The 25,214-nt window shown below is 39.4% G+C and overlaps 1 protein-coding gene across 2 annotated transcripts in view; it reads left to right on the top strand.

The window, feature by feature from the left end:
* Positions 1-25,214, top strand: part of LOC133620856 (juxtaposed with another zinc finger protein 1) — a 115,231-nt gene that overhangs the window by 74,932 nt on the left and 15,085 nt on the right. The window contains exon 1 of one of the 2 annotated variants that reach the window (XM_061982467.2): positions 11,166-11,402. The exons of the other annotated variant lie outside the window; for it this stretch is intronic. Within the exon in view, the coding sequence (XP_061838451.1) occupies positions 11,288-11,402 (115 nt within the window). The 5' untranslated portion in view covers positions 11,166-11,287. Of the gene's footprint in view, positions 1-11,165; positions 11,403-25,214 lie in introns of those variants that run through there. 2 annotated transcript variants of the gene reach the window in all.

Raw genomic sequence — 25,214 nt, 5'->3', positions numbered from 1 at the left:
GCTCAGCTCCTTCTTCACCACAACGGATCGATACAGCGTCCGCATTACTGAAGACGCCGCACCGATCCGCCTGTCGATCTCACGATCCACTCTTCCCTCACTCGTAAACAAGACTCCGAGGTACTTGAACTCCTCCACTTGGGGCAAGATCTCCTCCCCAACCCGGAGATGGCACTCCACCCTTTTCCGGGCGAGAACCATGGACTCGGACTTGGAGGTGCTGATTCTCATCCCAGTCGCTTCACACTCAGCTGCGAACCGATCCAGTGAGAGCTGAAGATCCTGGCCAGATGAAGCCATCAGGACCACATCATCTGCAAAAAGCAGAGACCTAATCCTGCAGCCACCAAACCAGATCCCCTCAACGCCTTGACTGCGCCTAGAAATTCTGTCCATAAAAGTTATGAACAGAATCGGTGACAAAGGGCAGCCTTGGCGGAGTCCAACCCTCACTGGAAACGTGTCCGACTTACAACCGGCAATGCGGACCAAGCTCTGGCACTGATCATACAGGGAGCGGACTGCCACAATTAGACAGTCCGATACCCCGTACTCTCTGAGCACTCCCCACAGGACTTCCCGAGGGACACGGTCGAATGCCTTCTCCAAGTCCACAAAATACATGTAGACTGGTTGAGCAAACTCCCATGCACCCTCAAGGACCCTGCCGAGAGTATAGAGCTGGTCCACAGTAAAAAGCACACACACACACACATATATATATATATATATATATATAGACATATATATATATATATTGGTTTTGAAAACAAAAAAGTAATAAAATGGCCCCTGCTTGCTTTGATGTTTCAGTGTGTGGCCCTCAGTGTAAAAAGTTTGGACCTCCTGCTCTACATCGCCTATTTATGTTTGAGTGTTTTTTCTACTGTTACCAAACAACATTATTGCTTGATGTTGTTGCTTAAATAGAATTTCTCAGACTCCAAGTCACTACTTGGTGTGACCTCGTGGAATGCCTTCATTCACATTTCCACGGAGCCAAGCAACATGTCTGCCGTGTTCGCTCAGCCTTTCCTGTGCTGGGGCCAGGCTGGAACAGACTCCAGGAGGAGGACTGTGTTGTGATGTGAGTGTGAAACGGGACACGGCCCGGGATGACTTCATCGCCCGCCAATGGAGCGGCGTATGCAAATGAGCGTAGCCGCGGCGACAAGCCCAAACAGGAAGTTGTGATGATGTCATGTTGTGGATGTGAATCAGAGCTCTGTTTCCAGCCCAGAAAGGGGATGTTTTGCAGCACGTGTGCGTGCCAGGGCACAGTAACACGTAGCTGGAGGAGGAGGAGGAGGAGTAGGCGGTCACATTCACCAGCGTATGACGGCAACCAGGAAGTCTCTGCTTGGCTCAGACAACCACATGGGTTGCAGTTACCTCCATGACATCATGTGTGTCTGTTAGCACTGAGCCTCTAGTGCCCGGGCAGCAGAATTCTTTTGCTGCAAGGAGCTGGAGATACAAAGCTCTCTCTGGTCAAAGGTACAAAAAACTCTCTTGTGGCCACCTTGTTTATTGTTGGATCGAGAGATATTGTGAGACACACTTTGAAAATCAGAAGGTTTGCTCACTTCCGTTCGGTTTAAAGTAGGGCTGTCCAGACAGAACCAGTTAACTCATGTCATTGATCACAACAATGATCTCATCAATCATGAGCGAAGATGAGTGAGGACACGCCGACTGTTGTGCTCGCTGGCAACTTTCACTTCAAAAGACATCCAGATGGGTCTTGAGATGAAACTGTTTACAAGTTTGGAGCAAGTATCAAGTATCAAGAACAGTCTCTAAATGTGCCTATATGACACTCGTTTAGATTATATGAAAGCCTGTGGATAATCAAGATTAATTCAAATTTAAAAGTGTGACTAATCTGTTTATCACATCACAGGTATTACTAATCACTAATGTCTAATATAATATATATGTATAGTCTGTATGTATTCATATATGTATATGTCTGTATATGTATATATACCATACTTGCCAACCTTGAGACCTCCGATTTCGGGAGGTGGTGGGGGGGCGTGGTTGGGGCGTGGTTAAGAGGGGAGGAGTATATTTACAGCTAGAATTCACCAAGACAAGTATTTCATATATATATATATATATATATATATATATATATATAAGAAATACTTGACTTTCAGTGAATTCTAGCTATATATATATATATATATATATATATATATATATATATATATATATATATATATATTGTCATGTCTGTGTGATCATGTTTTGTTTTAGTCATGTTCGGTTTTGTTTTTGGACTTTTTGTGCACTTTTGTTTTGTTTTGTCACCATAGCAACCCATTAGTTTTCACCTGTCACGTCACGCACCCGTTTCACGTTTTGAGTCACGCACCTGTTTTCGTTAATCATGTCGGTAGTATTTAAGTTCATTGTTTTCAGTTTGTCGTTCTGGCGAAATCCCGGATTCATACCCCTGTCACACTTTTACCTCTGCGCACTTCATAGTCCATGCCAAGTAAGTTTTTTTTGTTTATTAATGCCACAGTTAGTGTTTTTGTTTAATTGTTCACAGTTTTTTGCCCACGTGCAAGTCTTTTTGTTTCGTTAGTCAAGTTTGTACATCCGTCTTGAGCGCGCTTTTTGTTCCTTTGAGTGTTATAAATAAATATGTATTCACCTTCACGCCATGACCAGTCCAGCTTTACTTGCATCTCGGCAAAACAAACACACCATAGTCCTCGTCTTGACATATATATATATATATATATATATATATATATATATATATATATATATATATGTATATATATGTATATATATATATATATATATAAGATAAATACTTGAATTTCAGTGTTCATTTATTTACACATATACACACACATAACACTCATCTACTCATTGTTGAGTTAAGGGTTGAATTGTCCATCCTTGTTCTATTCTCTATCACTATTTTTCTAACCATGCTGAACACCCTCTCTGATGATGCATTCTGCTTCGTCTCCTTGCTGTGTGCGCAGTTGTGCACTGCACTCTCTAAAAGCCGTAGATGTTATTGTCACATATGCATGTACAGTAGATGGCAGTATTGTCCTGTTTAAGAGTGTCACAACATTGCTGTATACGGCAGACAAACTGCTTTAAAGGGAAAAGAAAACGTGACTGCTGTTGTTGTGTGTTGTTGTCGCGCTGGGAGGACGTTAATGAAACTGCCTAACAATAAACCCACATAAGAAACTAAGAACTCGCCCTCGATCATTCTACAGTTATAACGTGATTGGGCAGGCGCGCTGTTTATATTGTGGGAAAGCGGACGTGAAAACAGGCTGTCGACACGTCACTCAGGTCCGCCTGAATTTCGGGAGATTTTCGGGAGAAAATTTGTCCCGGGAGGTTTTCGGGAGAAGCGCTGAATTTCGGGAGTCTCCCGGAAAATCCGGGAGTGTTGGAAAGTATGATATATACAGTCGTGGTCAAAAGTTCAATGTTTATTTATACAGCCCTAAATCACAAGTGTCTCAAAGAGCTGCACAAGCCACAACGACATCCTCGGTACAGAGCCCACATAAGGGCAAGGAAAAACTCACCCCAGTGGGACGTCGATGTGAATGACTATGAGAAACCCCCCCCCCCCCCCCCCGAGTGGGTCTGACATAATATGGTGAGAGTCCAGTCCATAGTGGATCCAACATAATAGTAAGAGTCCAGTCCATAGTGGGGCCAGCAAGACACCATCCCGAAAAGTTGTAAAGAACATAATGTCATGGCTGTCTTGAGTTTCCAATAATTTCTACAACTCTTATTATTTTGTGATAGAGTGATTGGAGCACATACTTGTTGGTCACAAAAAACATTCATGAAGTTTGGTTCTTTTATGAATTTATTTTGGGTGTACTGAAAATGTGAGCAAATGTGCTGGGTCAAAAGTATACATACAGCAATGTTAATATTTGCTTACATGTCCCTTGGCAAGTTTCACTGCAATAAGGCGCTTTTGGTAGCCATCCACAAGCTTCTGGTCGAATTTTTGACCACTCTTGACAAAATTGGTGCAGTTCAGCGAAATGTGTTGGTTTTCTGACATGGACTTGTTTCTTCAGCATTGTCCACACGTTTAAGTCAGGACTTTGGGAAGGCCATTCTAAAACCTTCATTCTAGCCTGATTTAGCCAATCCTTTACCACTTTTGACGTGTGTTTGGGGTCATTGTCCTGTTGGAACACCCAACTGCGCTCAAGACCCAACCTCCAGGCTGATGATTTTAGCTTGTCCTGAAGAATTTGGAGGTAATCCTCCTTTTTCATTGTCCCATTTACTCTCTGTAAAGCACCATTGGCAGCAAAACAGGCCCAGAGCATAATACTACCACCACCATGCTTGACAGTAGACATGGTGTTCCTGGGATTAAAGGCCTCACCTTTTCTCCTCCAACGATATTGCTGGGTATTGTGGCCAACCAGCTCAATTTTTGTTTAATCTGACACCACATGGACAAAGATAAGATCTTCTGGAGGAAAGTTCAGTGGTCTTGGTACCAATACCAAAATATTGTTATCGGGACAACCCTACACTCAATACACCCATTCATGCATTATATTAATTTAATTTATTTTCACATAAAAACACACATTTTTCAAGTGTGGCGGTTTTTATTTTACTTTGTAGTAGTCGCAACTTCCTAGTTCATTTACAGAATCTTTGGGGCCACATTGGGGCCTGTGTGCGTTTACACTGGAGTCTGATGAAGATCATATTTTACTAACAGTCAGCTGGAAAAAAATCATTGATTTGGCCTGCAGCGTAAACGTAGTCATAATACCACCTATAATACAAAGTTGACACAAAGGTGTATCTTCACATATAAATCAATTATGTTTTTAGCATTTTGTTACAGAATAAAAACATGTCAAATGCTTTGACTTTCCAGCCCTGCGATAGATGGATGAGTTACAAGCACGCTGAAAATGTATACAACAAAGGAACAGTAACAAGCTGTGGTCTAAGTCAATGAAAGAATGCAATGACATGTGATGTAATGCTAGCATGTGTTTGCTGCACCATACCTTTTATTTATAGATCAGCGAGGGGGAAAAAAACGAAAGTGAGCTCCTGCCGCGTCACCGCTGAGTTTGCCCAAGTCGCTGGTTTATGGCGGCCCGCTTTAATGGTCGATTAACAGACCCGACACTGGTCAACCACCATCAGTGATTTAAGAACATTCTCCTCTCTCTGGGAGCCCTGCACACACACACACACACACACACGCACACACGCACACGCACACTCACAAAACCATAAACACATCCAAAGTTCTCTCAGCTGAACCATTATAGGGTCGCATTAATGAGTAAACTTTATAGATGGAGTTGTGTTGTTGCCTGTGCGCGATGGAACTTCCATTTAAATATTGATACACGCACACACACAAAGACGTACGAGCTTATATTTTTTATGGGAGTCAATGAATGATGAATCCCAAAAATAAGGAAGGTTTGCGTTTAATGAATAACTACAAATCAGGACCCAGTGGTAAATATTGTCAATAAATAAACAATAAAAACACAGCAGAATTTATTCAGTAAAAAATACAAAATGTGCCTGAGCTATTTCCAGTCTTTTGGAAGGCGGCAGCTGTCATCAATCACTCGCGAGAGGAGCAATCACGTTGATTATTTTGAAATGTAGCCGTAGATGACGTGCCGTAGTTGTTTTAGATTCTTTGTATGTTGATCATACAGTATTATGAAATGTGCACCTTTATGTACTTGAAATAAAACAATACTTTTTTTTTTTTTTTACTTTGCATCATCCACAACCCTGATGTGAGACAAGAACATGTATTTCCCTTTTCTGTGCATTCTTAAGAGTGAAAAACTGCTAGTAAGGGGCAGGAAATGGGAATACGATCTATTCCGCCTATAAAGCCCTCTAAAACAGTGGTCCCCAACCTTTTTGTAACTGCGGACCGGTCAACGCTTGAAAATCTGTCCCACGGACCGGGGGGAGCAGGGGGGTATGGTATTTTTATTTATTTTTTTGTCATAAAAAAATACAATCATGTGTGCTTACGGACTGTACACCTGCAGACTGTATTGATCTATATTGATATATAATGTAGGAACCAGAAATATTAATAACAGAAAGAAACAACCCTTTTGTGCGAATGAGTGTTTTTTGGGTTGGTGCACTAATTGTAAGTGTATCCTGTGTTTTTTATGTTGATTTAATAAAAAAACAAAAAACAAATCATTATTTATTTATTATTTTTAATTTCTTGTGCGGCCCGGTGGTTGGGGACCACTGCTCTAAAAAACCTCCAACACCGTCATACTGTAAGTAGTAACAGGCAAATTCATAATAACATGAAATATTCCCAGTATTTTGGTCATTTTAAGCATGAACGTCACTTTTTGCTTGGAACGCTTTTCCCGTCAACAACATAAAGAGCACTTTCTGTGTTTGCTGACACTAATGAAAGATTTCGTGAGAGCCTTGTAGCACACTCTTGATAAACGTTTCAAATAAAAACATACAACTTGCAATGTCCACCCTCACTTGAATGCCGACTGATAGGATGGTTGTATCTTTCAGCACTTGTCCTCTCCATGAGCAGCTAAATTTAGAATAATCTTTCCTCGTCAGATAAATAATGCTTGTGAGCGACGTTGTCAGGTTTTATGCCGCGTTCCATTTGTTGAGTTTCAAATAGCGTCAAGTTGAATTTTTTGAAGACGACCAATTTGCCGACTTGCATGAACTTTTACAAAGTCACTACAGCAGAAGCTGCTCAGAATCCTTATTTTTATTTCTTTATTTTTTGTTATTAGCAGCTCAAACTAGCTACTAGCTAGTGCTCAGAGGAGTAGTGCGAGCAAGGTGATGTCACAATGCCAGAAAAGTAGTTCCTCTGTGTTAGCTCGCTATAACTTGGTAAACCGAGCATTGATGGCAGTTTTTGGATGTTTTTAGAGTAGTTTTTAGGCGGAATAGATGACTACCATTGCCTGCAATGTTAGCTGCCTCGCACTAGCAGTTTTTCACTATTTAGAATACACAGAAAAGGTAAATACGTGTGTTCTTGTCTCATAAGGATTGGGAACGATGGGCAAAATTCCGGGAAAAGTGCAATTATCCTTTATCATGAGTGTTCAACAAAAGAGGAAAATCATCATAGTGTTTTTACGTGTGAAGTGGAGCCGAGTACGTAACAATCAATGATTTACTGCAAACTCGTTTTTATTGGGTGTATATGCATGAACATTAATGTACAATCGCCTCAGGATGATATTACACAATAGGCTACCTATTTGAACACTGTATATATTTTAGGTACAAATCGATCAATAATTGCTGTGAAATCCAAAGCAAAGGTGACATTCAAGTATTCATAGTTCAACAAAAAATGTTTAGAATGCTCGATGATTTAATAATTATTGCCGGATCAAATATTAAAGTTGAAAATGACACATTTTTCCTAGGCTTTCATGGGCCACATTTGGCCCCCGGACCTTGAGTTTGACACCTGAGGTTTACATAATTTTCCTCATAATCCAATGAAAAATAACAATTTCAAGTTTGAAGAAAACTGACATGGTGCATCTAAAATTACCTTAATTACAAACAAAAATAAGTGAGACATTTAATATTTTTAATATTTGATACAATATACAACATTATGGTTGAAGAGAAACGTTTTTTAAGGCGTTAAAAAAATGAATATATAAAAAGAGGTGTTCTTTAGAATAGGGGCACAAGTTAAAACTGCAACAACAAAAAAAAGCATAGTTGACTGAAGAAGAGTGTGCAAAATGTAAACATAGAGAAACCTGAGAAGAACTATTTTCTGCAGGTTTAGTGCAAGAAATAACCCCAATTACACACAAAAATAAGTGAGACATTGATTTAAAAACATTTTTTGTTGTTGTATTATTGGATACAAAAAGAGCTAATGTTTTTTTATTTTTATGAATTAGGTTATAAAATAAGCGGCTTTGTGCATTTTTTCAATATCATTAAATGAAGATAATTTGTTTTATTTTTTCATTGAACAATGGAACACACAATCCATCCATTTTCGACCGCTTGGGTGCTGGAGCCTATCTCAGCTGCATTCAGGCAGAAGGCGGGGTACACCCTGGACAAGTCGCCACCTAATCGCAGGGCCAACACAGATAGACGGACAACATTCACACACTAGGGCCAATTTAGTGTTGCCAATCAACCTATCCCCAGGTGTATGTCTTTGGAGGTGGGAGGAAGCCGGAGTACCCGGAGGGAACCCACGCAGTCACAATACATATTGAAAATATACAAATATGTTATTTCATATATATATATATATATATATATATATATATATATATATTTATATATATATATATATATATATGTATGTATGTATGTATGTATGTATGTATGTATGTATGTATGTATGTATGTATGTATGTATGTATGTGTGTGTGTGTGTGTGTGTATATCTATATACTAACTGTATGTATATATATATATATATATATATATATATAATGTGTGTGTGTATATATATATATATGTGTGTATGTGTATACATATATATGTATATATAATGTAGGTATATATATATATATGTATATATATGCATGTATATATGTATATCTATATATACAGTATGTGTATATGTATATATATATTAATGTGTATATGTATACATATATAGTTATGTATATATTAGTATATATATGTGTATATATATGTATACATGTATATATATATTTATGTATGTATGTATATGTATACATGTATGTATATATATTTATGTATATAAGTATATATATTCATGTATATATTTGTATTACAATATTACCAACATTAACAAGGTTGAGCAAACATATTTATACAAACAATGTTAAAATAAAATCAGAGACAATACCAATAGATTAAAACTTTAATAGATATAATGTATATATGCATATGTATGTATGTATATACGTATATATATATATGTGTGTGGATGTGTATATGTACTGTATATATGTGTGTATATGTATATATGTGTGTGTGTATAAATGTATTTATGTGTATATATATATATATATATATAACTTGATTACACCTCACGGTGATGCTTGGACACGTCATCAGTGATAAACCCGGGATCATAGGGTGTTTCAGGTCTTTAATCATCAGACACCCTCGCCCGGGTGACCCAGCCGGGGGTGATCAGTGTCCAAGTAGCGCACCACGGATCCCCCTACGGATCCACAGCCACCAGGAGGCCTTTTCTGCGGCCTCTAGGATGTTCTTGGTGGCTTTTCTCGACTGCAGTCCTCTAATGCCAAGGATTCTGAACACACGCTGTAGTGAGTGACCAGCAAAACCCCTGCACCCAATTTCGACTGGTTCACAGCGGGCTCTCCAGCCGTTACTCCGACACTCTACAGTGAGCTCAGCATATTTGGCCCTCTTTCGCTCATTGGCTTCGTCAATTCGCTCCTCCCAGGGGACAGTCAGCTCCAGTAGCACCACTTGCTTGGTTGACTCCGATGTTAACACCATGTCTGGGCGGAGTGACGTGGTAGCGATATTGGCCGGGAACTTAAGTTGCCTTCCCAGGTCAACATGAAGCTATATATATATATATATATATATATATATATATATATATATATACATATATATATATATATAATGTGTATATATATATATATATATATATATATATATATATATATATATAATGTGTATAATATATATATATCCATCCATCCATCCATCCATTTTCTACCGCTTATTCCCTTCGGAGTCGCGGGGGGCGCTGGAGCCTATCTCAGCTACAATCGGGCGGAAGGCGGGGTACACCCCTGGACAAGTCGCCACCACATCACAGGGCCAACACAGATAGACAGACAACATTCACACTCACAATTTAGTGATGCCAATCAACCTATCCCCAGGTGCATGTCTTTGGAGGTGGGAGGAAGCCGGAGTACCAGGAGGGAGCCCACGCAGTCACGGGGAGAACATGCAAACTCCACACAGAAAGATCCCGAGGCCGGGATTGAATTCACGACTACTCAGGACCTTCGTATTGTGAGGCAGACGCACTAACCCCTCTTCCACTGTGCTGCCCATATGTGCAGGGGCGCCGAAAAGGGGGGGTAAAGGAGACGGATTCTAGGGGCCCATGATGGAGGGGGGCCCAGAGAGGCCCCTAATGATGATGAAATTATAATACAGAAAAAATAATGACACTGTGTTGGGGGCCCTGTAAAGATTCTTCTCATGGGGCCCAAAATCCCTAGCGGCGCCCCTGCATATGTGTGTGTGTATATATATATATATATATATATATATATATGGGCAGCACGGTGGAAGATGGGTTAGTGCGTCTGCCTCACAATACGAAGGTATATATATATATATATATATATATATATATATATATATATCCATCCATCCATCCATCTTCTTCCGCTTATCCGAGGTCGGGTCGCGGGGGCAGCAGCTTAAGCAGGGAAGCCCAGACTTCTCTCTCCCCAGCCACTTCGTCCAGCTCTTCCTGTGGGACCCCAAGGCGTTCCCAGGCCAGCCGGGAGACATAGTCTTCCCAACGTGTCCTGGGTCTTCCCCGCGGCCTCCTACCGGTGGGACGTGCCCTAAACACCTCCCTAGGGAGGCGTTCGGGTGGCATCCTGACCAGATGCCCGAACCACCTCATCTGGCTCCTCTCGATGTGGAGGAGCAGCGGCTTTACTTTGAGCTCCCCCCGGATGGCAGAGCTTCTCACCCTATCTCTAAGGGAGAGCCCCGCCACCCGGCGGAGGAAACTCATTTCGGCCGCTTGTACCCGGAGAAAAGAATATATATATATATATATATATATATATATATATATATATATATATATATATATATATATATATATATATATACACTGTATATATATATGTATGTATGTATGTATGTGTGTGTGTGTGTGTGTGTAAAACAACCTACTGTATATTCCTCCACTAAAGATGATCGTTTTGGGGTTTTTCTACTTTTTACCATCTTCCTCTATATGATGATAATATTAGTTATGAATGATGACATACGCAGACAGGTAAGCAGGTCATGACGTCACTGACACCAGGCAGCCCCCTCCCCAGTCCACCCCCACCGCCTCGCTTGCCTCCCAGCTGCGTCCGCCGCTGTCCTGTCTGCCTGCCCCGGTGTCTGCTGCACACTCTGCCCCGCTCCCTCCCCCGGACCCGAAGCCTCCTGCCTGCCTGCCTCCCTCCCTCATTCCCGCAACCCCTGGCCCCGGTGAACGACGGCCAACATGACGGGCATCGCCGCCGCGTCCTTCTTCTCCAACTCCTGCAGGTTCGGGGGCTGCGGGCTCCAATTCGAGTCCCTCGCCGAGCTCATCGTCCACATCGAGGACAATCACATCGGTGAGTCGGCCTGGAGGGCTGGAAGAGGGGGGGCGGAGGACGCGGAGCTAGCTGGCTAAGCTAGCCGCTGCTAACTCCGCTCCAAGCTAGCTCGCTCCTGGGTGCGTTCCGCTATTCTCGTTGCGTACGCGGGGCCGCCGCGGACTGCTTTATTCTTGTATTCCGTTTAAAATGGAAATATGTTTAATTTCGCTGCCATTGTTACCTTTTACCGCAGCAACTCGGGCCGCACATGAGCGTAATTAGCATCCCTAGCGGACAACGGGGTCGGTTTCCCAGCTAACATTCTCTTTAGCAATGTTTAAGTGCGTAAGTGCGTCGTGCACTTACGCACTTAAAAGTGTAAGTGTGCGAACTCAGACACCACTCTAGGAAGGAAGTAACACCTGTGTCTTTCTCCCCAAGGTGGCTCAGCACTTACATCACACCTGAGGTATTTTCACATGTATTTGTTGTCATTTAACACGTTTGTGTGTGATACTGTTTTTAATCACAATCCCCACACAAACTTCAACTCGTTGCCCCTTTTTATGGAAATTAATTGGTGTCCTTATTCCAAAAGTTTTTTGGACACCGAATTTATGTAACTGAGTTTCTTTGAATTTTGTGAACTTTTTATTTTATTTTACACAAACTATGCTGACAATTTAATTGAATAAACATTTGTTAGCAAAATGTGCGTTTTAAAAATTCAGTGTAAAAAAATTCAGTGCAGAAATATTTTTTGCTTCAAAATGCAATACCAGGGTTTCCACTTAACATAATTGGTCGTGGTGGACGCCACGGCAAAATAAAAGACTCCAAATCTAAAAAAACAATGTGGAGGAGTTCAAGTACCTCGGAGTCTTGTTCACGAGTGAATCGTGAGATCGACAGGCGGATCGGTGCAGCATCTTAAGTAATGCGGACGCTGTATCGATCCGTTGTGGTGAAGAAGGAGCTGAGCCGGAAGGCAAAGCTCTCAATTTACCGGTCGATCTACGTTCCCATCCTCACCTATGGTCATGAGCTTTGGGTTATGACCGAAAGGACAGGATCACGGGTACAAGCGGCCGAAATGAGTTTCCTCCGCCGGGTGGCGGGGCTCTCCTTTAGAGATAGGGTGAGAAGCTCTGTCATCCGGGGGGAGCTCAAAGTAAAGCCGCTGCTCCTCCACATCGAGAGGAGCCAGATGAGGTGGTTCGGGCATCTGGTCAGGATGCCACCTGATCGCCTCCCTCGGGAGGTGTTTAGGGCACGTCCGACCGGTAGGAGGCCACGGGGAAGACCCAGGACACGTTGGGAAGACTATGTCTCCCGGCTGGCCTGGGAACGCCTCGGGATCCCCCGGGAGGAGCTGGACGAAGTGGCTGGGGAGAGGGAAGTCTGGGCTTCCCTGCTTAGGCTGCTGCCCCCGCGACCCGACCTCGGATAAGCGGAAGAAGATGGATGGATGGATGGTTTTGTTTTTTTACGTGAAAACAAAGTAAACAAAAGTAACATAATGTAATGTAACCTCCAGGAGAAGTCAAAGTCTGACGCTCTTTTTAACTTCTACTGCCAATCTTATTTCAACATGTATTCCCTCCCGTGCACACAAGCCCGTCTCCGTGCTTCCTTACCAGACGCACAACAACACTTCCTCATTCTCCACCAACACGAAGTGTTCACGATGATGGGGACAGTGAACATCATCGTGAACATAAACACCATCATATGTGTGTGTGTGTATATATACATATATATATATATGTGTATATGTGTGTGTGTATATATATATATATATATATATATATATATATATATATATACACATATATATAAGGGCTGCAACTAACAACTAATTTGATAATCGATTAATCTGTCGATTATTACTTCGATTAATCGATTAATAATCGGATAAAAGAGACAAACTACATTTCTATCCTTTGCGGTATTTTATTGAAAAAAAACCCAGCAAACTGACACCATACTCATTTGGATTATTGTTTCTCAGCTGTTTGTAAATGTTGCAGTTTATAAATAAAGGTTTATAAAAAATAAAAAAAAAGTAACCTCTGCGCATAGCATAGATCCAACGAATCGATGACTAAATTAATCAACTATTTTAATAATCGATTTTAATCGATTTAATCGATTAGTTTTTGCAGCCCTAATGTGTATATATATATATATATATATATATATATATATATATATATATATATATATATATATATATATATGTGTGTACGTGTATGTGTGTGTGTGTATGTGTGTGTGTGTATATATGTGTATATATATATATATATATATATATATATATATATATATATATATATATATATATATATATATATATATGTGTATGTGTGTGTGTATATATATGTATATATGTATGTATGTATATATATATAATTCAGCCACCAAAAAAAAGACTGATTACTGCAACAGCGCTGCCGAAACCGGATGTTGCGACGATGTAAGCATGGCGCACAGGGTTGTCTGGAGCGGAGGCAGCATGTCTGCAGCGTGGACGTACTTTAAGCCTACAATAACACCAGAAAAAGATGCTCGATTTGTTGCCAGTCATTTTTAAGAAAGTAAAAGTCACTGCTTTGGTCTTAATTTACCGGAAGTAACTCTTGAGGTTTGAAGCAACTCATACATTTCTGCGCTGAATTTTTATACAGTGAATTTGAAAACACTGTATTTCAACAGACGGGATTTTAAAACAAAAATTGCGATTAACTGAAATTGGCAGCCGCAAACAATTCAGTTCCATAAATTCAGTGTCATAAATTCAGTGTCAAGAAGAAGCTTTCGTAATAAATGAACCTCCATACTTGTATTTATCTTGCAGCCCTGCAAGTGATGACTACCTCTAAATATGCAAATCACTTCCTTTTGTTTGCTTTGATCACCACTAAAGCAGTATTTGTGCGATATAGCACACATGATAAAACGTCAAGGATGCATTTATTGTGATTATTATGCTAATTTTCATTGCAGTGCATCACGGTCAGATTTGTCTTGTGCATCAATTTGAAATAATCCACCCTAGCAAATTGTAGTGCGGCACGGAATAATGCGTGGCAAAGATGATTAGTGCTAATCGTTATGTGTGGCATGCTTTCACCCTCAGGAGGTTGTTGGAAAAGGTGGGGGGGGGGGGGTGGCAGAATAGAGGGCTCATGGAGCCAGTCGCCTTGGCAACTGGCAGCCTCTGAAAGGGTCGCGGAGGCAGCGCTTTGGCGTGGCTTCAGCACACCTGCTGTCTCGTCCAAAAAAAGCGCAGTCAGTAGAAAATATTCTGTGATTATTTTCTCACACTCCTCTTGGTAAGCCCACCTGTGGCTTTGCACATGTAACACGTTCAAAATAGCCGAATCTCGCCTGCTCGGACGCAAATATCCAGCTTGACCTTTTGACCCCCAGGAGCAAAGGGCCTGTTTACCAGGTCTGATCGCTCGGATTAATGAGCGGCCGCTCTGTTTGCTTTTAACGCTGCGGCTGCTCATCCGCCGGCCTTACCGAGCTTGCGGTCAAATCAGAAGCAGTCACAGATCAGTTGCCACGGCGATGAGTGAGACCGATGGAAAGGGATTGAGGCGTGAGTGATCAATAATCAATCTACAGATAGGATAATTGGATTTGTGAGGTATGTGTGATATAATTTGGTGTGCATAGCAAGATTATTTGCACTGTGGTGCAGTACTACAAGAAATAAGTCATACAATTAAGAGGTTTAGGTTGTTATTTTACGGACTATAGTTGTAATATTCTGTCCTATGATCAGCTGGGATAGGCTCCATTTTACCCAGAAATGCATTTGTAACTTGAGGGAGAAAAGTAATAATTTTACGGGATTAATCTCCCCATTTGATAGTTTTACAATCTAAGAATAATGATGTCCACTTACAAAAATAATGCCACAAAACTACAGTTAAAAATGTAGCAAAACATTTTTCATTTTTCGAGAATAAATTTAATTTAATATTTTTACATTTTAAATTAAAACAAATTCAATTCAATAAAAAAAATAATTTTATGTAATTAAATGCGAGAGGGAACGTTGGGATTTTCCAAAGAATATAGTGTAATTTTACCAAAATAAAAAGGCCATTGTACAGGAAAGGGCAGAATGAGGTCATGATTTTACAATTTCTTAATAGTGAAAAACAAAAGTCATAAGTTAACCATAATATCGCCACAATGTTATGAGAAAAATTCATACGTTTAAGAAAATATTTTTAAAAAATCTAAAATTTAGAGTACATTTATAAAATTTTAGTAAATCATAATATCACACAAATAGCCAGAATTTTAGGATATGTTTGTAATATAAGAAAAAAAAAAGTAATCATATTATGAGAATATTTTTGTAATTTCAGGAGAATACATTTGAGTAATATTAAGTTTTGAATTAAATACTTTTAAAATAATAACATGGTCATTCATGAGGAAAAGCCATAACTAAATAGGGTAAATGCAGTAGATGAGAAAAAATACATTATTAGTTGATAAGTGATAATTAAGTAAATACATGTATAACTTTGAGTATAAAGTGTCATGTAATACACTAATCACGAGAAAAAACAGCACAATTCTGTAAGAAAAAGGTCACAAAATTTCAACTTGTATTTCTGTTTGGCTGAAAACATCCTGTGTAATTCAGTTCAAGTAATTAAAATCAGACTTTGTTTAAATCTCAATGAATGTGCTGTGATTAATCATTACAGTACAGTCATAGTGTGTGTCCTCTTACTAAAACATTTTTTGTTGGCCAACACTGACCTCTTGTGGTCAGATTTCTCTGCCACGTTGCTGAAGTCTTGCATACGGAGGAGACATGTTGTCTGAGCAAACATCCCAGGTCTGTGAGAGCAGTGGTTAACATGTGTTGGCGACCTCGTCCCAAAAACAAACAAAACAGTGACATAACACCTGCTGGTTGGCTTACTTAGGTTGTCTCAGTAGGTCAGTCGCCAGGAATGCAATGATGTCACCTTTGTGTGTCACCTGCACATGCACTAACTTGCCCGGAAACCGCAACAAAGGGACAGGTGGAATGACAACACTCGAGGCGAACTCAGGGAAATCCCACCAAGACTTTTTGTTCTTGTTGTTCTTACGGTATTGACTGGGCGATCACAATCTTATCGTTTGATCTCCAGCTAACAGTCAAACATGTTACCATTTTGCATGATATTGCATTTATAATCCACACTGTTCTGCCAGGTTACTACTGACCTCTGTCAAAGAAGCTAAAATATAAGCTATTTAAATAATTACCCAGAGAATGTAAAAATAACTAACCCCTCCAAATGTACTGTCGTGCACATGTCATTGGAAGAAAATGCTAAATATATAGTCGTGCAATCAAAAGCCAAATGTCACTAACAACACTTAAAAGGTGTGAATGGTACTTTAGTTTATAAAAGATTATCAACTGATTAGATAAAACGACTACTTGATGACGTCCATATCTGCACTACCCGGCAGCAGTAGGTCAGGTTCAGGTCATCGCAAAGTTTTTAAATATAGAGGTTTTGTCGTTAGTTCTTTAAAACAATGCCTTCCTAGTAAGTGTACAGATTTTGTTTCATTAAACATCCATTTTTACCTACAGATTTTTTTGTTTTAATTTATTTGTAGATCGCTCAATTTGGCGTCCCCGCCAACAGATGGCGCTCCAGTCAGCAGCCGGCCAGACCATTATAACAATAAAGTAAAAGTATTAAGAGACAGAAATTGTGCATTAGTAAAGCAATAATACCGTGAAATTTAAGTCATGAAATCCCTGAGAAATGTTCGTAATTTCACTAGAATCGTTTTTTGTAATTGTACAAGAAAAAAGTTGTAAAGGGAATAAGCGGTAGAAAATGGATGGATGGATGGATGTAAAGTTACAAGATAATTATGTTTTTACATAAATAATGTCATGATATTATGAGATACAATATGCCAGAAAATGGTACATAAAATGTACATTATCAAAGTTTTAATTATACAAAAAGAAAGTCTGAAAATGTGAGAATTTTAAATGACTAAAGTCACAATATTGTGTTTACAATAATTTTTACAAGAATAAAAAAATCTGAATTTGACAACAATAAAGTTCCAATGTTAAACAAATTCCGCTTCTTACAAGAATTACAAGGATTTGTATTAATTCAAGAAGAATACCGCGGGAATGTCACAAAATTATGAAGTCATTGTACGACATTGATTAAAGTCATTGAAATATGTGGGAAAATGTATAATTTTAAGTGAAAAACTTAGGTTTTCAAAGATAAAAGTTGCGATTTTACAAAAAAGTTTTAATTTTGCACGGAAAAAATGCGATATTACGATAAAGTTGTAATGTTACATCAAATCCCACTTTTTACAGGAATAACGAGAAGTTGTATTGTTACAAGAAGTATAAAGTGAAAATGTCACAAGATTATAAATTAATTTTACAATACGATTATAGTTATTGAAAATGTATAATCCTATATGTAACTAAATATTAATCTTGAAAAATAAAGGTTGTGATTTTACAAGAATAAAGTTGTAATTTTGTACAGAAAACATCGCTAATTCACGTTAAAGTTGTAATGTTAGACAATAAGTCACACTTTTTGATGAGGATTACCAAAAGTTGTATTATTACAAGAGAACTACAGTGAAGAGGCCACATGATTATAAAGTGTTACTTATAAGACATGATTAAGGGCATTAAAAACATGCATCATTCTGTGTAAAAAATATTGATTTTTGAAAGATAAAAGTTGTGATTTTACAAGAATAAAGTCATAATTTTGTACAGAAAAAAATTGCAAATTTATGATAATAAAGTTGTAATGTTAGACAACAAATCCCACTTTTTGTGAGAATTTATATTACAAAAAGTAGAAGTGCAGTAAAGTCATACGACATGGTTAAAGTAGCAGTAGAGTGGAAAAACAAGTTGCCTCTATATTGAAGCTATTATCATATTCATAGCTGATGTATGACATCAAAAGACTTCCAAAGTTTGTGAATAAATAGATATGATCAAAATAGTATCAATCTCACGGAGAGTCCCGAGCCATTTTTAGAGACAATGAGCTAGTCAGACACAACAATGCTAATCATGCAGACTTGTAGGAGCAAATAGCAATTACTTTGGGAAGAATGATGATCCAGAACCTTATATTGTTGATCAAGGAGGATGAGCTACAAGTTTTAGAAGCTCTGCTAAACAGATCCAACTTTAGTGAAACGTTAAGCATCATGTAGCAGTACTGCTAAGTGTTAAACAAGAAATACAAATTACAAACATAATAAAACGATTGCTTACTGTACAATGTCTGCTCTCTCTGTGATGACAACTGATAGGATGTCCATATCTTCCGTTTAGATGAACAATTAATTTTAATGCACACGATGAAGGGTTAAAACAAGTTGCTGCTGAGTATGACACTGTCTTCTGTTGTAGTGTGTTTGTCTCTATCTCCGGGTATAAACTGTATGTCACAGATGAACAACTTCTAGATTCAAGGCTAAATCCTCCTATCATCAAGCATAAACTATTGTTAGCTCTCGGCTATCCATCCATCCATTTTCTACCGCTTGTCCCTTACGGGGTCGCGATGGTGCTGGAGCCTATCTCAGCTGCACACGGGCTGAAGGCGGTGTACACCCTGGACAAGTCGCCACCTCATCGCAGGGCCAACACAGATGCATAGACAGCGTTCACCCTCACATTCACACAGTAGGGCCAATTTAGTGTTGCCAATCAGCCTATCCCCAGGTGCATGTCTTTGTTAAAGATAAAGTTAAGTTAAAGTACCAATGATTGTCACACACACACTAGGTGTGGTGAAATGTGTCCTCTGCATTTGACCCATCCCCTTAATCACCCCCTGGGAGGTGAGGGGAGCAGTGGGCAGCAGCGGTGCCGCGCCCGGGAATCATTTTTGGTGATTTAACCCCCAATTCCAACCCTTGATGCTGAGTGCCAAGCAGGGAGGTAATGGGTCCCATTTTTATAGTCTTTGGTATGACTAGGCCGGGGTTTGAACTCACAACCTGGACACTCTAACCACTAGACCACTGAGGTGGAAAGAGCCGGAGCTATCAATGCTGAAAATACTTTGTCTGCGTTAGCGCTGAAAAAACAACACTACGAGTATTTGGTCAATATTCAGGTCACGAAATGTAAATAGAGTATTTTTTGCGGGTTTTGGATTGTTCTTTAGAGAGTTTTGTGGGCAAAATAGAGAGCCCTCGTTGACTCCTTTGTTAGCGGACTTTTAATTCATTTATTTTTTACCACTCGGAATGCATCAAAAAACAAAAACATATGTGTCAATGTGTTATATAGACTGATAGACAGCCCATCTCTTTCTAATGTTTGCGTATTTCTAGTATGACTGGTCGGATAACATGGTCAGGGTGCAGAAACGTTACTACAGTGACGTCAATCTCCGGAAATAGCCCAAAGTATTTGGGGCGGAATATTCAAAATGGCTGACTAAATTTGTGGCATTTTGCGATGTTTAGATGGTATTTTCTCATACTTTGCAGATTGTAAATCCAAGTGGATATGGTTTAATGGATACAATGAAACACAAACATTTAAAGGGGAACATTATCACAATTTCAGAAGGGTTAAAACCATTAAAAATCAGTTCCCAGTGGCTTATTTTATTTTTCGAAGTTTTTTTCAAAATTTTACCCATCACGCAATATCCCTAAAAAAAGCTTCAAAGTGCCTGATTTTAACCATCGTTATATACACACGTCCATTTTCCTGTGACGTCACATAGTGATGCCAACACAAACAAACATGGCGCATAGAACAGCAAGCTATAGCGACATTAGCTCGGATTCAGACTCGGATTTCAGCGGCTTAAGCGATTCAACAGATTACACATGTATTGAAACGGATGGTTGTAGTGTGGAGGCAGGTAGCGAAAACGAAATTGAAGAAGAAACTGAAGCTATTGAGCCATATCGGTTTGAACCGTATGCAAGCGAAACCGACGAAAACGACACGACAGCCAGCGACACGGGAGAAAGCGAGGACAAATTTGGCGATCGCCTTCTAACCAACGATTGGTATGTGTTTGTTTGGCATTAAAGGAAACTAACAACTATGAACTAGGTTTACAGCATATGAAATACATTTGGCAACAACATGCACTTTGAGAGTGCAGACAGCCCAGTTTTCATCAATTAATATATTCTGTAGACATACCCTCATCCGCTATCTTTTCCTGAAAGCTGATCTGTCCAGTTTTGGAGTTGATCTCAGCAGGCCAGGGAAGCTAGGGTTGATATTCTTCTCTTGATCATCTTCGGTGGCATAAGGGACGGTGTGAGCCAAGACATCCAGAGGGTTTAGCTCGCTCGTCTGCGGGAACAAACTGCCGCCATTGCTTGCCGTGCTACCGAGGTCTTTTGTCCCTGAATTGCTCACACACTCCGGCACATTCAATGGGGGTCTGGCGGCAGATTTCTTTGACTTTATTGTTGGAAATGCATCTGCTTTGAGTGTCGCAGGATATCCACACATTCTTGCCATCTCTGTCGTAGCATAGCTTTCGTCGGTAAAGTGTGCGGAACAAACGTCCAATTTCTTGCCACTTTCGCATCTTTGGGCCACTGGTGCAACTTGAATCCGTCCCTGTTCGTGTTGTTACACCCTCCGACAACACACCGACGAGGCATGATGTCTCCAAGGTACGGAAAACAGTCGAAAAAACGGAAAATAACAGCTGATTTGACTCGGTGTTTGAGAAAATGGCGGATTGCTTCCCGATGTGACATCACGTTGTGACGTCATCGCTCCGAGAGCGAATAATAGAAAGGCGTTTAATTAGCCAAAATTCACCCATTTAGAGTTCGGAAATCGATTAAAAAAATATATGGTCTTTTTTCTGCAACATCAAGGTATATATTGAGGCTTACATAGGTCTGGTGATAATGTTCCCCTTTAAAGTCAACTTGTGTTTGCACTCTACTGCTACTTTAAAGGCATTGAAAAGTGCGGTAAAATGTATCATTCTACGGTACAGATATAAAAATTTATAAATACAAGTTGTGATTTTTACAAGAATAAAGTCATCATTTTATACAAATGTTTTTTACAATAAAGTTGTATCTTTAGACAAAAAAATGCCACTTTTAGGGAGAATCACGAGAAGTTCTGTTTCCAGAAATATACAGTGGAAATGTCACAAATGATATGGGAATAAAGTCAAAATATAAAGGGATTAAAGTTTTTGCACTTTTTTACTTAAACCGTTTTAAGTGAAGTAAAATTATGATTTTTTTCTTTTGCGTCCTGTGTGGACCCGGGCATAGGATGTGTGTTTGGGCGCCATGTCTCCCAAACGAGCTGTGAGGGTGTAGCGGACCAATTAGTGGACTGGCATCCCTCAAGGCGGAAACTGTGGAAGCTCTCTTTACACGCCGCGCACGCAAGGTCACACATCATCATCGCGTGGCGGAAGTCGCCTTGGCCCAGGCGTAATTACAGGGAAGTTTGCCCCTTTTTTTTTTTTTTTTTTTTTTAATGAAAACGCCGCCCACATTCCCGCTTTTTAGCCTGCATCCTGTTGCCTGCTGCTTGAAAAACACGTTAAAGAACACTGTGTGGCTTAATTAGCAGCCTGCGAAACAAGCCATGCATTCTTGGCCTGCACATGTGTACTAACACACACACACGCACACACACACACAGACTGGCGCTTCAGCAGGGGGCAGCAGTGCTCCACTTACCAAAAGATGGATGTTTGTGTTAAAAAAAAGCACTCATTGGTTGAATGCCTTGAGAATCAGACAGTATCAGACCTGACACACACACACACACACACACACACACACACGCAGTTTCCTGTGCTGCGAGGTGAGTGGAAGTCATAAAGGGCAGCGTTAACTGCGACATCTGCGCACCTGGTTCACCTCACAGGCCTTTTAATATATGTGTGCTTTCACTTGCAATCACTCACAACAAATAATTATTGATCTGGAAATTGATCTCAAAAGAAACACAGCAATAATCCTAATTGTCCCAGTGTCCTCCCAATGCACAATGCAATTACATTTATAATAACTTAATTAAAGAATACATCTTGTACAAACCCCGTTTCCATATGAGTTGGGAAATTGTGTTAGATGTAAATATAAACGGAATACAATGATTTGCAAATCATTTTCAACCCATATTCAGTTGAATATGCTACACAGACAACATATTTGATGATCAAACTGATAAACATTTTTTTGTGTGCAAATAATCATTAACTTTAGAATTTGATGCCAGCAACACGTGACAAAGAAGTTGGGAAAGGTGGCAATAAATACTGATAAAGTTGAGGAATGCTCATCAAATACTTATTTGGAACATCCCACAGGTGAACAGGCAAATTGGGAACAGGTGGGTGCCATGATTGGGTATAAAAGTAGATTCCATGAAATGCTCAGTCATTCACAAACAAGGATGGGGCGAGGGTCACCACTTTGTCAACAAATGCGTGAGCATATTGTTGAACGGTTTAAGAAAAACCTTTCTCAACCAGCTATTGCAAGAAATTTAGGGATTTCACCATCTACGGTCCATAATATCATCAAATGGTTCAGAGAATCTAGAGAAATCACTGCACGTAAGCAGCTAAGCACGTGACCTTCGATCCCTCAGGCTGTACTGCATCAACAAGCGACATCAGTGTGTAAAGGATATCACCACATGGGCTCAGGAACACTTCAGAAACCCACTGTCAGTAACTACAGTTGGTCGTTACATCTGTAAGCGCAAGTTAAAACTCTCCTACGCAAGGCGAAAACCGTTTATCAACAACACCCAGAAACGCTGTCGGCTTCGCTGGGCCTGAGCTCATCTAAGATGGACTGATACAAAGTGGAAAAGTGTTCTGTGGTCTGACGAGTCCACATTTCAAATTTTTTTTGGAAACTGTGGACGTCGTGTCCTCTGGACCAAAGAGGAAAAGAACCATCTGGATTGTTATAGGCGCAAAGTTGAAAAGCCAGCATCTGTGATGGTATGGGGGTGTATTAGTGCCCAAGACATGGGTAACTTACACATCTGTGAAGGCGCCATTAATGCTGAAAGGTACATACAGGTTTTGGAGCAACATATGTTGCCATCCAAGCAACGTTACAATGGACGCCCCTGCTTATTTCAGCATGACAATGCCAAGCCACGTGTTACATCAACGTGGCTTCATAGTAAAAGAGTGCAGGTACTAGACTGGCCTGCCTGTAGTCCAGACCTGTCTCCCATTGAAAATGCGTGGTGCATTATGAGGCCTAAAATACCACAACGGAGACCCCCGGACTGTTGAACAACTTAAGCTGTACATCAAGCAAGAATGGGAAAGAATTCAACCTGAGAAGCTTAAAAAAATGTGTGTCTCAGTTCCCAAACGTTTACTGAGTGTTGTTAAAAGAAAAGGCCATGTAACCCAGTGGTGAACATGCCCTTTCCCAACTACTTTGGCACATGTTGCAGCCATGAAATTCTAAGTTATTTATTATTTGCAAAAAAAAAATAAAGTTTATGAGTTTGAACATCAAATATCTTGTCTTTGTAGTGCATTCAATTGAATATGGGTTGAAAAGGATTTGCAAATCATTGTATTCCGTTTATATTTACATCTAACACAATATCCCAACTCATATGGAAACGGGGTTTGTATTTTAGCTGCATGGAAGACTCTTAATTTTGCTTTCGGTGCAACATGCCTGTTTTTACTTATTTGAATGAATTGATTTAATTAGAAATCAAAATAAATTAGTATACTCACCTCTGGATTTAATTAATACTTTAATATTTATTCCTTAATATGTAATTATATTATTAATTTTAGATGGCAGCTAAGATTTTTGTTTTCACATTAATTCACAAATTAATGCATGTATTTGTTTTTTGTTATTTACTACCCCCATTGCTTGAATTCTTCATTTAATGGATTGATAACATATTACATATTTAGTGTATATTTTCACAAATACCGTATTTTTCGGACTATAAGTCGCTCCGGAGTATAAGTCGCACCGGCCGAAAATGCATAATAAAGAAAGAAAAAAACATATATAAATCGCATTTTTTGGGGAAATGTATTTGATAAAACCCAACACCAAGAATAGACATTTAAAAGGCAATTTAAAATAAATAAAGAATAGTGAACAACAGGCTGAATAAGTGTACGTTATATGAGGCATAAATAACCAACTGAGAACGTGCCTGGTATGTTAACGTAACATATTATGGTAAGAGTCATTCAAATAACTATAACATATAGAACATGCTATACGTTTACCAAACAATCTGTCACTCCTAATTGCTAAATCCCATGAAATCTTATACGTCTAGTCTCTTACGTGAATGAGCTAAATAATATTATTTGATATTTTACTTTAATGGGTTAATAATTTCACACATAAGTCGCTCCTGAGTATAAGTCGCACCACCGGCCAAACTATGAAAAAAACTGCGACTTATAGTCCGAAAAATACGGTATTCAAACTTTTTTTTTTATAACTTTTATTTTGTTGTTTTATTTAATTTCACCTTTTTCCCCACTTGTTGTGAAATTATTGGTTTTGTTGCTCATCCATCATTTAAAAAAATAATTTCACTGTGAAAATGTTATTCATTTGAAGAATTATATTTGATAGTTGTAATTATCTTTAATCGCTGTAACAGCAAGCTAACAGTTGTTTTGACAACAAATACCACACAACAGCGCCTCTGCTGGTTGCAGTCAGTAGTGCACTCATATTTGCTCCCAATTAATTTCCAATTCTACTCATCCTAATAACTTTAATGCACAATGTGGACATATGGAAGGGATAGGA

The sequence above is a fragment of the Nerophis lumbriciformis genome, linkage group LG21 (genome assembly GCF_033978685.3).
Source record: "Nerophis lumbriciformis linkage group LG21, RoL_Nlum_v2.1, whole genome shotgun sequence".
Taxonomy (NCBI): domain Eukaryota; kingdom Metazoa; phylum Chordata; class Actinopteri; order Syngnathiformes; family Syngnathidae; genus Nerophis; species Nerophis lumbriciformis.
This window is presented reverse-complemented; position numbering and strand designations above follow the sequence as displayed.